Genomic DNA, 16,829 nt, shown 5'->3' on the forward strand with positions numbered 1-16,829 from the left:
AAATGGGCGAATGGCCTTTTCAAAAAGTGAGTCAGTTGCCGTTGAGCTTCTCCGTGATTAACTTGTAAATGAAGTAACAATATATTTTACCTGTAGAAATATATTTGTACGTCACTAAGTTTATAATGCCTCCGTCCTTAATGAACTGTTATTTTTTCCTATACAATTTACATAAAAAATGATAATTAATTAGGGATGGAAGGAGTATATTGTTGTTCACCCAATCCTGTGTTACTCATGTACTAGCTCTGAAAATGGCTCGATGCATTAACTGATTTCTATATCTACCTTTTTTTTGTGTGTAGATAATTAATGTCTAACTAAGCATAAAAATTAAGATGATACACTTTACGCTTGGATGATGACTTCATTTATTTATTTACTTACTTGTCAACAGGATGGAGATAGTTGGTTGGGGATAGGCTTGAAAATGGATTTCTAATCTTCCTTAAAGTAGTATAATACATATATTTTATGGTTGTTTCGTCCAACAAATGAGTATGTCTGAAGAACATGTAAGTTTGACATGACTCTTCGGAATGGAGAGGGGTTAAACGACCATTTAAGGGTCTACAACTTGAGATCAGTATATAAGGTTCGCCTCGTAATCATGGATCAATGGTGCATCGTTGGAGAAATACTTATATGCTCTCGTAGAGATCGGTATGTAAATGTGTGTATTATGAGTGTTTAGAGGCCATCAAGAGTGTTTATAGATATTAGACCGTGTCTAATATGACATGATTGCCTCTGAGTATTCCTAGTTGACTTCTGTTTCATGTTGTATGTGAGACGGTTTGTAACGTGTCGCTCGAGTTTCATTGGGTGGCATCCCATCGGACGTACTTGACTGGCCGATGGAAGAGTGGTCGGGCTACGTTCTTCCCGTTAGCCTATTTCCCTATCAATGGATTTGCTTTAAACACTTTCACTATAACTAGGTATAATTAAACAAATTTGACCGATTTAATTATGATTTAAGTTAAAGTTAGAGAAATCTTATCTGAGATCGAAAATGGTAACCAGTTTAGGTGTGATTTAAGTAGGCTACCAAACCAGATATAAACTTCTCAACGTCACACTCTTTCGTCTTTCTACTTATTTCACTCACCTGGGCTCTCTCTAATCAACTCCTCCTGGATCTCATGTACTTTGACTTTCATTTTGTATTATTAATTAATTTATTACTCCCTACATCACAAAATAGATACAAAATTTTTATATGTAATTTACATTAAAAAATTTACATTTATTTTGAGACGGAAATAGTATTATATACTCCCTCCGTATATAAATAGAAGACACTTTCACTTTTTAAATTTATTGCAAATTTGATGTATCTAGACAATAATGATGACTAGATACATCAAATTTACAATGAATCTAAAAAGTGAAAACATTTTCTATTTATAGGGAATATTACTCTATGTACTACTTGGGGCGTCTGTAAATTCCCGCTAATTTTTAGTCCATTCACACCTATTTCAAATGTTTGGTTATGAAGACAGTTTTACCCTATTAATCTTTTCAAAATGTTATCAATTATACGGATTTGTCTATTTGGGCATAATATTTTAAAACTATTAGCTTGAGTAATTTTCAAGTAATATAGAAATGTCGCATGGTTATTTTAATTTTACCCAGTATAAGTTTAATTTACTTGTTCTTTCTTTTAAATCTCCAAATAATTTGATTTTGTTGGAGAAGAATAAGTTTCAGAGACAGACAGAGAGGAAGAACCTTGAGCAGGGTTGTTAATTTGTTATGCTATGAAGATATGGGCAATTTCATTTTTTTTAAATTGTTTGGGACTAAAATGATACTTTGGCTAGCCTGTGAGTTGTGACACCGTATTTATAGAAAGGGTAAAACTCTCCGAATTTGACACTAGCGTGAATTGACCGAAAATAAGCGTCCGATACCCACTTGTTGTATTTGGTTCCATCAAAAAAAAATTGTTGTATTTGGTGACCAAAACAATAGTCCTCCTCGATCGTGTCATATCTAAGCTAAGCCTAATAAATAACGAATTATATATACACGTCACATATATTGTTCGATAGATTATATTATTTTTTAAAGTTACGTGAATTGTTCCCATTTGTTTATACATATATATAGTTTTTTTAAGTTACATATATATGGTGCTTATATATATATAAAGATTATAAGTTAGATTAGAGAGACATTTTATAACTTACTTTAAGCCAAGAAAAACAAAGAAGATGAGCTGCTTTTGTGGCTATCACCGTCTAATAATTCTCTCCACCTTGTTCTTCTTGGTGGAATCGTCAATGGCTCGGAATCCATTAATATCGAACAGAGAAGATATGGTGGAAATGGCTGGTTATGGAGAAGAGAAGCTTTCAACTGTCACAATCTCTGGCTCGGTTCTTTGTGATGCTCGTCTCCACCAAGGTGAACCTCGTCATGAATTGCCCGTACAAGGTTTGTGTGAATTACATCTATTCATTTTCCATTATTGTTCTTTATTAATTCTTGATCATCTTGGCTTCGCCAGTTTTACATCTATTCATTTTCCATTATACTACTATCTCCGTCCGAAAACATATAGAAAAAGAGACAAGTATATCCGTAATAATTAAGAGTTCATGAATATGTAGATTATTGAGTATCCGTACTTTTTTCTACTCGATCCCTCTATTCCACAACAATCGTCTAAAAGCACTTTTTACATTCATTCATATATATAAAGCCATTCATTTGTAGCAATTAACGCGCAGAACGAATTGCGTATTCCTTTTTACTTCATTCACAATATATAATCATGTCCTTATTTAACTGGATGTTGGATCTAGAACTTCCATTACACTTACATTGTGAAGTCGTATTTTTTTCTTTAGCCAAAATATTTACAAGATATCAAATTTGCATTCCTTCAATTATGATCATATAAGGGATCCTTTTGCTTTCAGAGGTGGTTAATATTTCGTTGATGCTTGTTAACCAAGAAAATTAATAGTTAGATAAGCCCTCCTTACAAGATAAAAGAATGGAATATGGGATGAGAAAGAAGGAATTGCGAAGGGAAGAAGTTCAATCAGAAGGGGGAGGGAGAAGAAGATAGCCGTGAGACTGGTTAAGGAGAAACTAGAATTGTATTATTAATTTGATCAAAAGATAATTCTGTAAAACAACTAGTAATTAAATATTACCTAGCTAATTGATGATACCTAAACTTAAAAAGATTAAAAGACATAAATCTATCTAAATCTAAAAGGACTCGAATTAACCGAAACTTAAACCTAAAAGGATAAAAGACATAAAACTATCTAAACCTAAAAGGACTCGAATTAACCAGAACCAGCCAGTTCACTAATAAAAATTTAGCATGCACGGATCATACGTCTAGCTAGCTTTAAGATAGGGTGAAAAGTCCATTTTTCTTCCGAGCTTTGATAGCTAGCTATGTCAGATCATTATTCATGTAATTTATATCGATTTCCTCAGAAATATATTCTTGGATTAATAATGGGGAGAGAGTACTTTTGAGCCGGAGAATACTCTATATTAATCGCAAGAAGATTAAGGATATTACTCTATACGTAAATCGATCACTTTAGTAACTCACTTCCAACGTATTCGCATAGGTGAATTATGTACGAGTTTCTAATAATTCCAACAATTTACCTAGTTTGGAGATCGAAATAGAATTTTATTCAGGATTATCAATTGCTGACACGATTCATTTCGACCACCCTTATCAATACTTGTATTTATGTATTTGTAATATATACTTACATGGAGATTTGTAAGGTAGACAATCATGATCAAATTAATTAATCTCCAAAATAAGTAATTAATCAATCATTGACTGTATTCCACGTAACTTGGCAGGTGCTTTGGTGGGAGTTCATTGTCAAAGTAGAGGCAAAGGCAAATCAATTAGTTGTTCAGAAGCTGAAACAGACGAGGTTGGAGATTTCCTTATCGATCTTCCTTCCCACCTTCATGCAACTCCCAACTTAGAAGACATATGTTCCGTCAAAGTTCTTCGATTACCGAAAACGTCACCATGTCGTCGACGATCGGCTAAAAACGTCGTCGGAATGAGGAAACCAGAAGTATACGGACTGAAACTTGCATCACTTGGCAATGGTATTCGGACATATAAAGCAGGAAAGCTAAAGTTGCATCATCATTCAACGTCGTCGTCGTCTAATCCTTCAACTATCGGCAATATTAGGAAAAATATTATAAAGAAATGGAAATTAATTAAACATATTTAATCAATGTGGTATATTTATACATACTTTTTATTTTTGGAGATAATATGATGTTCAGCTCATATTGGATGGCGCTCTATAGTCACATATGATTGAGTTATCCGGTGTTTTAATTAATTCCGCTGCTTAATATGTTGTAAATAGTAAAATTACAATGGGAAAGAAATGGATTTCGGATCATGGGACATACATATCGTGTGGGGAAATTCCACTCGTTTAGAGCAAACATTTAACGAGTCGGACCGAATAGTTTACTAACTTCTGAGTATTTTAATAATTTAATATTACTACTAGCAATGCTTTATGTTAAATAATTTAGTATTTGAAAATTAAAATTATATAAAAATATAAATTAATGTTTAATGTTAACTGAAAAAAATATTAGTAAAACAGTTATTTTAGTCATTTAATAATTATTTAATATATTTAGAAAATTAATTGAACTGTAGGCTCATTAAGAGTAGAAAACAAATCTAAATTTATTTTTATTGGATTCGTTTATAAACAAAAGCTCATTAATCGGGTTGAATCAAACCGAACGATTCGATTGCTGAGCCCACTGATACCCAACCTCTCTCCCGATAGCATCATATATTCCCATTCACGATTCACAAAAATGGGCCGATATTCGGTCTTCCAAACACATCGGGATTTTTTATTTTTACTTTTTCATTTTAATTAATTTACTTTTAATGAATTCTCTTCCTTATTAACGATTAAAGAAAAATCCAAAAGCTTTTATATTCTTCCAAACTCCTTGAATCTACAAACAAAGCTCTCTCTTTTATTATATTTTTATTATATATGCACTTCTTCTGTAAAGGTTCGTTTTTTCGGTTTCTTTTTCTCTATAATAGTGTAGAAAGAAAGCCATGATCTAAAAATAAACTCAAACACCCAATAAACAATTTGTTATCATTCGATTGGAAAATTTTTACAAATGGGGAATGTCAATGCACGAGAAGATGGGGTGGATGAAGAAGGAGGCAACAACAACAACGGGATTGGCGGTTATGTGCAAGAGGAGGAAGACGACGGAGTTGTTGGTGGTGGCATGCCTCCGCCGTTACCACTTCCGCCGCCGCCTGAATTGATGACCGGTGGTCAGTCTCCTCCTCATAGCCCTAGAGCCACCCACTCTCCTTTGATGTTCACTCCTCAGGTAATTCTCACACTCAATTTCTCATTTTTTGTGTGGATTTAATAACAATTGTAAAGATGCAATCTTTGATTAATATTATAGGAGTATTTGTTATGGAAACATGGTTTCATAAAGAGGGTGCTTAGTTAATGTTATGGTATAATTTAGATTTGATTTGTTTTGGTTGTATATTCTTTTGATTCGCATATCATACGCTGGTATCTTTTCGTGTTTGGAGATTAATGCTTACGATTGGACATTGCCTTTGATTTTGTGGTTTCTTTGATGCTTCTTGTTGTTTTTTTTTTCATGTGAAAACTGATAGTAGTGGTTTTTCCCTGTTGCTAGAACTTAATTTGGAACGAAAGCAAACTTCTATTCACTGGCATCTTTGTGTTAGTGGCTTGAAGGGTTAATTGTGAGTGAAGACTTCCCTGGTCGCTTTAATGTGAATTTGGATTCTGTGTGATAAGAACCAAGGATCTTACGGTTCACTTTTAAGCATAGCCTGTTGATAACTTTCCTGTTTGTCTGCTTTAATAACATTTAATAAAAGTGTATGAATATCCCTGTTGTTTTATTGTGAGCATATGCTGGCTGAAGTAGATTTCTGTAGATTCTATTTAAATCATCTTTCTAAATTTTCCCACTTTCCAGGTTCCAGTGCTTCCCCTACAAAAACCAGATGAAATGATTATCCCGAGCCATTCATGGATGAACGCAAACTCAGGGCATGAAGACTTATCCAACGAGCAAGGAATTCCAACAATGATAACCTGGAGCTACGGTGGTAAGGAAGTGTCTGTGGAAGGATCATGGGATGACTGGAAGTCAAGGTACCCACCACCGCCTATCACTTTCTGTGCGACATTGATTTTAATCAAATCTAATCAGCTATACTCACAATTACCTGCTGTTTCAATTGATCAGAGTTCCCTTGCAGAGATCTGGGAAGGACTTCTCTCTTATGAAAGTTTTGCCATCAGGTGTGTACCAATACAGGTTTATTGTTGATGGGCAGGGGAGGTATGCCTCCGACATTCCCTGGGCCCAAGATGACGTGGGCAATGTATACAACATCTTAGACCTCCAGGTAATTCCTGTCATCTTTTCGTTCATCTCAGGAATTTGTGACTACCCAATTGGAAATATTGACTGAGTTTGTGTTACTTGTTGTCGGACAGGAATATGTTCCAGAAGACTTGGAGAGCATATCTGGGTTCGAGCCTCCTCAGTCACCTGATTCAAGTTACAGCAACTTGCAACCCGGATCCGAGGATTTTGCGAAGGAGCCGCCACTGGTTCCGCCTCATCTACAGATGACACTACTGAATGTGCCTGCTTCCTACATGGAGATTCCGCCACCTTTCTCGAGACCGCCACACGTGGTGCTTAATCATCTCTACATGCAAAAGGGAAAGAGCAGTCCATCTGTGGTGGCTCTCGGTTCGACTTCTCGATTTCGGGCTAAATACGTGACGGTTGTTCTTTTCAAGTCCATGCAGAGGTAATAAATAATAACACAAGTCAAAGTAGTAAGTCTAGCTGGACTTTAGAGCTCTAGGTCCTTATCTGTAGTAATAGTACATATCATATCACCGAGGAGTAACAAGATTCCAGTGGTTTAAGCTTAAGAAGGAGAGTGTGTCATGTCATCAAGTGGAAAGCTTAAGATATTATCATCATATTCTTATAATGCTGGGATCACTTTTGTCACGCGGAGAATTTGATGTGACTATCCTTTATAAGCCAATAAAAGTAGGGAGAAGATAGAGAATCGGAAGAAGTCGTCGTTTTTTTTCTTTCTTGGGGACAGATGCTCTAGTCATGGATTAATATTCTCCATTTGGTCAGTTTGCATCTGAGTGAATGGTGGGCATCATTTGTGTGGTCAAATCTTGAAGAGGACATCTGTGGCAGGTTGCTTAGATATAACAAGTTGCTTCGTGAAAGGTTCAATTTTATTTATTTTATTCTATTTTTCTATTGTAAGTTAAAGCTTCTACTACTACCAAACAGATGATTATATCGAGCTTTAACACCCACTCCAGCCATTGAAGGACCCCATTTCGCCATAACAAAACTTTACTCTCTGTCTCTGCATTCATTCACCATCTCCTGAGTTAAAGAAGCCTTGAAAGGCCTTTTGTAGTTAAATTGCACTTATTTATGTACATTATTACGTGTTGTTTCAGCCTCTTTTCATGACAATGGGAAAACCCTCGACAAAAACGTGTCGAAATAGTTGTATATTGTTAGGTTAGAACAAACATAAAAAGATTGGCTAAACTACACTTTTATACCGAGTTGATGCAAATTTGATCTCGACTCGAGAAAATCTTTTGCCTGGACGGAATGGTTTTTTTTAAAATTTCCGATCTGTACCACCCCATTGTCATCCTTACAAATAACAGGACATGTCGAGAGTGTTTGGAGCGAGGCATAAACCCTTAATCTTATTACTTGTTGATGAAGAAACTAGGTGAAGATTGTCAAGCTAAGAAACGAATAACATTCTTTTTGCCATTTCATGACAACAAGTTGATTAAATTAACAATATATTCATCATAAAACAGTTGTTCTTGCTGCTAAACATCGAACTAGAAAACACTTATTCCTATTCTAATAAAGATATAAGGAAAAAGAAAAAAAAGACATCTTTAAAGCTACGACAGAATTTGGTCTCTAACATAAATAGACTGCGAATTTCCGAGCGGACTTTTCGTTCTTTCTTTGAGCAACTCCTCCGGTCTACTAGAAAACAGGACAACCTTTGACCACAATACCAGGTGCAGTTGGACATTTAGCTAAAGGACAGTGATCAACGTCCGATCCCCACCACTTCACGTCAACATGATTGCTTTGAAGAGCAAAGAAGAGCAAAACACCCATAAAAGCTGTTCCAGCATCCAATGCTGCTGAAAGGACATAGTTATACTTCTGCCACCAGCGCTTGTGTGATCGGAACACAAAGTAGTTGAATATGGTTCCTGTCAGAATCCAGCTTGCTATGTTGGTGGGAGTTGCAGGTGGCATTCCGGCAAAACCGTACGATATAACGGGAATGTTGATCAATGGAATCCACTTCTTGTCAGGGTACATTCTGCTCAAAATCCATACTGGAACCGGCAACACGGCGCCGATTAGGAATAGCCATACTAAGTTCCTGTAAAGTCCACCGGGTCCGAAAAGACGTCTGGGACCGACAAGTCCCCATATGACAGAAGCATCAAAAGTGACTCTGTATTTAGGACATGTCCACGGGCTGTTTGGGTCGAGTCCTTCAATGTCGCAAATGTTCTCAATGTTTTCCAACATCCACCATGCCACAGCAAGGTTCACTACACCAGCAACCAATGTTCCCACCAGCTGGAAAAAACAATTGTCAGTATTTCTACTTCATATTCCCAATAACAAAAAAATGGAAAATTAAGTTGAAAAAGAAAGACCTGAGCAGTATACATGCAACGAGGTGGAATTTTCATGTAGTGGCCAAGTTTAAGGTCGGATAAGAAGGAGAGAGCATGGACTGTGCTGATTCTTCCATAGATCTTGAAAAGCAAGTTTGCAATAGGTTTTCCAGGTACAATATACCCGAACATAAACTGTGCTATTATGTCATATCCAGGTTGCTGCAAAACAAACCATAACAATACAATGTGATTACATACATACAAACATTATAATTAAATATTAAAGTCTATTATTCTTCATATTTGAAGTCAATATTAATAATACCTGGTTGGTAGTGGCTTGAATAACACCAATGGGAAGTGTAACTACAAAAGCCAAGAGAAATGCAAGGAGCATCCCCCACCATGATAGTTGTACCTGGTCTTTCCATACAAATGACATCATGAGGGAAAAAACCATACTCCCAACTAACAAGATAAGGAACCACCATTCGGGAACTGATTTGTATTTCTTCATCAACTTTCCGTGGATATCTAATTTAGCATTCTTCATGGCTGATCTGCTCTGCTGCACGATATCCCTAAAACAATCGAACAAACAAATAAATCCCAAAAGAATAATTTTGTCAGAAAATAATGCAAGGGAAGTTGGATAGAAGTCTACCATCCGTTAAATAAAGCGACATGAGTCAGGGTTGCTGTAAATCTTGCAAATCCAGAACCAATGGAGAGAGCAAACAAGGGACTAAGGTAAAGCTTCCCATAACTATCATAAGCAGAAATGTCAAGAGCAAAGTCCTTGGTCAAGATTTTGGTCGTATCATATTCTGTCCCTCTTGTAGTGAAAAGTTTATTAGAAAATATTGGGAACTTGCGAGCATCAAAGGTGTCATACTTCCAGTAACAAATAGGGACAATAATGTAGATGAACATGACAAAGCCAACAGCAACATTGAGAATGGAAGAGAATGGAGCCACCAGAGGACTTCCATGATAAGCCGAAATCCCGGCCCAATCAAGGGTTAATGAGCCGACTCCAAGTCCTTTGTAACCTGAACCGATTTGCTGAGCTGTGATACTTTTAGGCCATACCCAGCACACCCATGAGAAGAATGTCAAGATTGTGAAAAGATAACCAGGAAATATATAATATATAAAACTTGCTGTAAAAACCACAAGGAAAAATTTCATCCGTGTCATCCCTTCACTTTTATGCTCCTTCTCATGCAATGCCCTGCCAGAAAACAAAAACAAATTGTAAGCAAAAAGTAAAGAAAGTATTTATCTTTATTATGGGAGTCAATTTTTTATCCATGGAAGGAATATTTTTCATAAGGCCAATCGCCCATAAGGCCATAACACAGATTCTCAAAGGGACATTGCACAAAATGGATTTAGAGATTTGAAACAAAAGTAGGCATCACATTCAGTTCACTTAAGCTAAGAAAAATTTCTACTTTATCACGTCTCTTCGGTGCAAATTCTTTATCTCTGATCTATAAAAATTGGTACTTTACAATCAGAATTTTTACGAGAACTCAAATCTAATCGAAAACATTCAAATTGTCTCAACCATTTTAATTAACTAATGTATAAAAACCAAATACATACCTAAAAAGAGAAACTTGGGCAACATTTGCAGGCCACCACATCTGAACAGGATCGACAAGGTACCTCCTAAGTATTCCAGCCCATCCATAGCCAATCAACTGCATGTCAAGAAAAATTACAACTTGATTAGTAAAGATAAAGATATAATCAAGTATCAGTGTGACAATTGTAGAACAGAAAACTCACAAGTAAGAAAAACCCAGAAGGGAAAAAATGAACTTTTTGCAACCAAACTATAATTCAACTGTGGATTACAAAAAAGTTTTCTTTTTTTCTTATACCATATAATTAAAAGCAGAAAATAGTTATTAAAATATTTTTAAAATTGAATTATTAACAAAGATATAAACTTTTTTGTCATCAGCATCAGCGGCCATTAAAGCAAAACAAACTAATGTAAAAAAGACAAATAAAAAGAGAAACTGATTTTGGTTCTAACCTGAGTTGTCAAGACAATAAAGATGGCACAAACAAAACTCAAGCTTTGTTTGTAATAAGCTTTCATAACAGTAATGGCACCGATGGAGTAAGCGTCACCACCACCGTATGAAACGCCGGAGTTTGCAAAAATGGTGATGATGACGTGCTCCTTGATGTTAAACGGACCTGGATTCAAACTAAAACTCTTGCCAAACAGAGTGCAATCTCTAGTAGGCAGAGTCTTAGCCATAAATTTTCCGATGGGTAAAACAGCGATTTGCATGAGAATAGCAGAGATTGTGAGTGGCTGTGTACGATAAGTGAAGAATGTGTTGAGGAAGATCAAGATTGTACAAGAAGTTAAACCCAGAAACCATGCACGGAATGTCATCACCGGCATAGTTACGTCATCAGTCTCCGGCACCACTAAAGCAACTTCTTCCACCGGGCATCGTTCAGTCACTTCTTCTTCTCCGACAACGGAGTTCTTCTGTTTCTCTGTATCTGTCACCATCGGAGGACAGTCTCTCTCTCTCTATCTCTCTGTTTTCTGTTTAGAGAGAGAAAATGTATGTGTGTATGTATATGAATTACAGAGTTATAAGCCTTAAAAAACTCTTTTGTTTGCTTGACTGGAGTATGAAAAAATCATTTGAGGCGTTTTTATAGAATAAGATTCTATGGATATTATATGACTATTATACCCTCGTGAATACTATTATTTGACTACTATACTGTCACACACTAACTCCATTTTGACTTATTTGTTTGACAATAATACCCTTGTTTTCTGGGCACACTTTTCAATTCAAGTCCCACATAGAGACAAATAGTTGACATAAATTCAGTTTCTTGCACAAGGAAAACCAGGGGCGAAATGTCTGTTCTTGGAATAATTTTTTGTTGAGGGTTATTAAGGTCAATTTAAGTCATAGGAGTAGTAATTAATTTTATTTTTTTGAAGTAATTGAAATTGGCCTGAATTAAAGAGGCAATTAATGTTTACTTATTGAACAAAAAAAGGAAAAAAAATGATTTTCTATGAATATTTTCTGCCAATGATAGTGGGAAATCAAAACTTTGGAGTCTTTATTTTCCACGCGTGTGAGTCACACGTGCTTTAGGACTCTGACACACTTCTGTATTGGTCTCAGTTAAGTCCATTCTGGCACTCCATGTGCCTTTCTCCTTGTCCGAACTCAAAAAGTTTGCCATGTAGGATTTCGTGGGGCCGACGTTGCCACGTAGGATTGTCACTGATAAATATAGTAAGGACACGTCTCGCCCTTGCGTGGTAATCTTGTGAGGACACGAGTGTCTTTTTTTTACACAAACAATGTTTTGTTGCCAAATTATGGAAACGCACGACTAGCCATTGCTAATTACCTTTCCGTAAAAGTGATTACGTTTAAGTACCTTTTTTTCCCGCTTATATTATTTTTTAGTAGCTTGGGAATTTATTAAATCGTGCTTAAATTAATAAAAACAGTATGGAACATCCTCTAGATGTTTGTATCTAATATAACACTTTTTTTTATGTTGTACTCCCTCCATTCTAATATTTTTTAATACATGTTGTTTTATTTAATTTGGAGAAGTTTGAGCTTTTTTTTTTTTATAAAAATATTTTTCATATATTTAATTAATTATACATGCCATCAAAATTTAAAATATCAACTATTTTAAAATGGAGATAGTGTCAAATATAAATATAACAATTTTTTTAAAAAAAAACATATATCAAATATAACACTTAAAAAAATAATATTATATATTAAAAATTGGTAAATTACAAAATTTGACTTGATAATTTTTTTTTGGTCAATTTCTTATTTTTATGTATAAAATTAATATGTATGTATAATTTATCTTATACTGATTATTAAAGAAATTTTAGAAGAAAAAACTTCAAGTAAAGGTTTTTGTTTTTGACAACTCAAATACTTTATTTTTATTTTGATAATCGGTAATGCCGGGAAATTGATTAAATAACAACTTCAAAAAAAATCTCGCATGAAGAAAAACTAACCGAATTACTAAAGATCAGAGATGGGATAGTTCAAATACTTCATTAATAAGCTAGTTTCTTTGGTTTTCAAAACTCTACGTCTCCATCTCTATGAAAAGGTGGATAATTGGTAGAAGAAATGTCATTTTCACTTTGGTGGGCCTGTGGAAAGACTTTAAATTGCAAAACTAGAAGTGAACCATACGATGTGGAAATCATATCATGAATATGAACCGATCAATTTTCCAAGTCGGGGGACAAAAGATCGAGTGATTTTATAGTATTGACCTAAATTTATACATGATAATAATGCAAACATGTGAAAGTACTGTAATTATTTTGCTTGAGCAATAACCGGACTGTGATAGCGCGATATTTACCCATCTGCACGAAGTTGATCTAGGAATCATTATCCGTGTTACGGAAATCTTGTTTGTTGTCAATCCATTTTCTACTCGAGACCTAATGATGTGTTGCTTTCTGAAGCTAGAGCTTTGTCTATGGGGATGAAAGTACCAATTGAATGTGATATTCAGTTTGTTATTTTCGAGTCAGACTACAAAACTCTTATCGACATTATTCATGATCCGGACATCCGTTTTTTGTCATCCCATACATTGTTTACCATTATTAGAGAGGATATAATTTTATTTTCATATTGAAATTTTTCTTTTGGATGAGGCAATAAAATAGTCTCACTCATTCATTAACAAACCTAAAATTAAATGACGAAAACTATTTACCTTTCTCCCTCCATACCATTATAAACTTTGATATGCGGAATGAAATCCTAAAAACAAAACCTATCCAAACATGTAATTGTAATCGAGATGTTAAGATTTTCGTAGAGTCTTTGTCGATTTTCTTAGATTCAGAATATTCGAACTACTAAAATACATTAAACTGTTTTTTCATACACAAACGACAAATTAAGGCATGGTTAGGGTTGACCGTTTCCACTATATATAGCACCTACTATGATAGCTAGTCAAGTAAGTACTCCAGTATATATAAACAAAGAAACAGATTAAACTGGTTTGCATGCACTTGCTACTTAGGGTTAAAGCAAGATCATGATTAATTCTCTCGCACTTTGGAGCTTTTGGATATCAGAAAAAAGTGCACCGGACGCGTGGAAGTACACGATTCCAATCTTCCCTTTTATATTACGGGTCAACCCAAGTCATCATTGGAAAATATTGGATCGATATATACATATATACATAGTTGCAAAATCGCAAGCCATTGATCAGTTCGATCGTGCCATGCATTATTTTAGAGCATCCATTTTGGAGCTGTTTCAATTCGCCAATACTTAGCTTTACTTTCACGATTTATACGTGCCGATCGATAGAGATAATAAGCCTATAATTCCCTAGCTATCACACTTTTGGAATAATTAATGGTTCGAACGACTTACTAATTAAGACCATTCAAATGATGGGCGGTACTTGTGTGATCATGTGTATACATTTCATCTCGTATTTTGATCCGTGTTGCTTTAAACATCCTAAAATTTTTTTTTTTTTTTATCATTTTAATAAAAAATTAGGTATTTTGAAAAAATTTATAACAAAATTAAACTTGGCCTAAACACAAAACGAATAAGATCTACGAAAGAACATGACAATCCGATTACATACGAATTTTAAAGGCAATCGAAAACTGTTTTCTTAGGAATACATATACAATTCTTTTTCATATTATAATAGTATCTTTTTAAATATTTTTAAATGTTTGTTTGTAGTTGATAAATGGAAACATTGTCATTCTTAAAACTTAAATGATGGAAACCTTTTTTCACTTCGGAGCTAATAATAATAGCTTAATTAATTAAGAATCTATTGATTATTTTGTATACTTCTTTTAGTGTATATATACGTCTCCATGGCCATCCGTAGGCCATAACTCCATGTTGCCTAATAAGGACAGTCGGACGAAACTGTCCCTTTCACTTTATGAACATGATTTATTTTTTTGCAGTTTCCAAGCAAGTTCATCGAGTCAATTATTCAAGATAACAGTTCATTTCATCTAATCATACATTAATAAAAGAAAAAAGAAAATTATTTAATTTGATCTGAGGTTGCTGTTCAGTATTCTCAATCAAATGTTCGAGAAATCTTTTTAGACTATGAGTTTATTTCGCGTTTTTAATTGTACTGTCATCTGTATCTTGAAGGATTTATTTATCTATCGACCTAGCTAGCGGCTCTATTTTAGCTCAAGCCTATTATATTAGCTAGTTCATCTATATTCATAATTGTAATTTTATGTATTATATATATAATTTTTGGGAAAAACTTGTTTTCTGTGCTAGCAAGAGCCTTTAAAACAAATAACAAATAAAAAAAGATATGTGACAAATATGATTATATTTGAATTTTTAAATTTATTTATTTTAAGCATGTGTTTGGTTCATGTTATTTAAAAGTTTGAAGTATTCTATTTTTTTATACACAAATTTTATTATATCTTATAATGAATTTGTGAATCCTGAAAAGTAATTATCAAAAACGATTTTAATGTAACGATTTTTATCAAAACCAAACAACTCTTATATAAAAAATATCAGATATTATCATATGATTCATATCTACTACATGTCAGTTTTTGATTTATTGTTGGTTTTAAAGTCTCCTATTAAGGCATGTATCAAATTTTTGTCATAAATTTTTATCAAATAAAATGAATGTTGCCCATTAAAAAAAAAAGATAAAATATTAAAACCCTCCCTTAAATATATTATAGGATTACACCTCTCTTTCAATTAAAATTATTTAAACCTTTCCTTCAACAATGCAACTTATTATTACACCCATCAACTCAAAAAACATAAAATATCTTTATTAATAATATTAAGATATCAAAAATACCTTTCTTATAATAATATAAAATTTTAAAACTGTTTCAGGTCAGTTCTGGTTCGTAACCTTGATTTGAATAACAACTTAAATCAATAAAAAATTAAAAGTATTAAGTATAAATCTGAACCGATCTTGAACTGATATTGAATCAGCTTTAATCTGGATTTGAACCGCATATCACTGGTTAATGTAAGGTTCAAAATTTTTACGAACTAAAACCGGCCTAAAACATTCTTAAAATCCACTTTATTAAAACGGTCTGTAACTGCTTAAAAACCGACCTATACTTGGATCATTGAAAATATAACTTTAAATCGTCGGTTTATGGTCGGTTCTTTGAAAACATAAAAAAATCATATTATATATTATAAAAATATATTTTTAATATTTTAATATTATTAATAAAAATATTTTAAAATTATTTAAATTAAGAGATATAATACTATTTTCGTCTCAAAATAAAATATAAATTTCTCAAAATATAATTTATATTAAAAAATTTATATTTTATTTTGAGACGAAAATAATTATACATCATCGAATGAGGTGGGAATTTTGATTGAAAAAGAGAAATAATCCTATAAAGGAATTTTAATATTTTCCTCATAAAAAAATTAATTTGATCACAGGACTAGACTAGGCATCTACCAGCAGAGGTGACCAAAAAATGTGTAGGGCTGGTTGTCATATGTAATCGCATTCCGAATTATCCACTTGGTAGGTAGAAAACAAAAACATATTTTGGAGTACTATATAATTAATGCTTATATGTGTGGTTTCGTTTTTCTTATCGATGTGGTCCCAATTGCCTCTTGAAGTTATATTATATATGTTCTTGGAAGTCCTTTTTTTCCTTCATTTTTATTCAAATGATTATGTAAGTATTAATTGTTTAGTAATATTGAACTTGATGAGCATCAATTAAACGAGTTTCTAAATTAAATTACAATAAAAACCATGGCATGCAATGACCGCACGACTTAACAGAAACTTGTTTTTCTGTACTTAGTAGAAGATTGTTTGTTTCGTCCGAGAATCGAATAAATGTAAGAAACATACAAGCTTGATCGGAATCAGGAATGGAGGGGGATCCGACGACGGTTTAAATATCCACGACTTGAG

At 33.7% G+C, this 16,829-nt stretch overlaps 3 protein-coding genes across 3 annotated transcripts; 2 read left to right on the forward strand and 1 right to left on the reverse strand.

The window, feature by feature from the left end:
- Positions 1–2,294: 2,294 nt before the first annotated feature.
- LOC139885085 (uncharacterized) lies at positions 2,295–4,250 on the forward strand. Its single transcript, XM_071869036.1, has 2 exons — positions 2,295–2,448; positions 3,859–4,250. The coding sequence occupies exons 1-2, from the start codon at positions 2,295–2,297 to the stop codon at positions 4,248–4,250; spliced, it is 546 nt and encodes a 181-aa protein (XP_071725137.1).
- A 937-nt stretch (positions 4,251–5,187) lies between these two features.
- Positions 5,188–6,899, forward strand: LOC139885103 (SNF1-related protein kinase regulatory subunit beta-2-like). The gene is made up of 4 exons (XM_071869053.1): positions 5,188–5,409; positions 6,046–6,224; positions 6,319–6,481; positions 6,573–6,899. Exons 1-4 carry the CDS (start codon positions 5,188–5,190, stop codon positions 6,897–6,899), a joined length of 891 nt encoding a protein of 296 aa, XP_071725154.1.
- Positions 6,900–8,142: 1,243 nt separating this feature from the next.
- On the reverse strand, positions 8,143–11,346 carry LOC139885086 (oligopeptide transporter 3). The gene is made up of 6 exons (XM_071869037.1): positions 10,852–11,346; positions 10,413–10,510; positions 9,466–10,035; positions 9,127–9,382; positions 8,838–9,020; positions 8,143–8,757 (listed from the first exon to the last, which is right to left on the reverse strand). The coding sequence occupies exons 1-6, from the start codon at positions 11,344–11,346 to the stop codon at positions 8,143–8,145; spliced, it is 2,217 nt and encodes a 738-aa protein (XP_071725138.1).
- Positions 11,347–16,829: the final 5,483 nt, after the last annotated feature.

This window comes from Rutidosis leptorrhynchoides, unplaced genomic scaffold, assembly GCF_046630445.1.
Source record: "Rutidosis leptorrhynchoides isolate AG116_Rl617_1_P2 unplaced genomic scaffold, CSIRO_AGI_Rlap_v1 contig78, whole genome shotgun sequence".
NCBI classification, from domain to species: domain Eukaryota; kingdom Viridiplantae; phylum Streptophyta; class Magnoliopsida; order Asterales; family Asteraceae; genus Rutidosis; species Rutidosis leptorrhynchoides.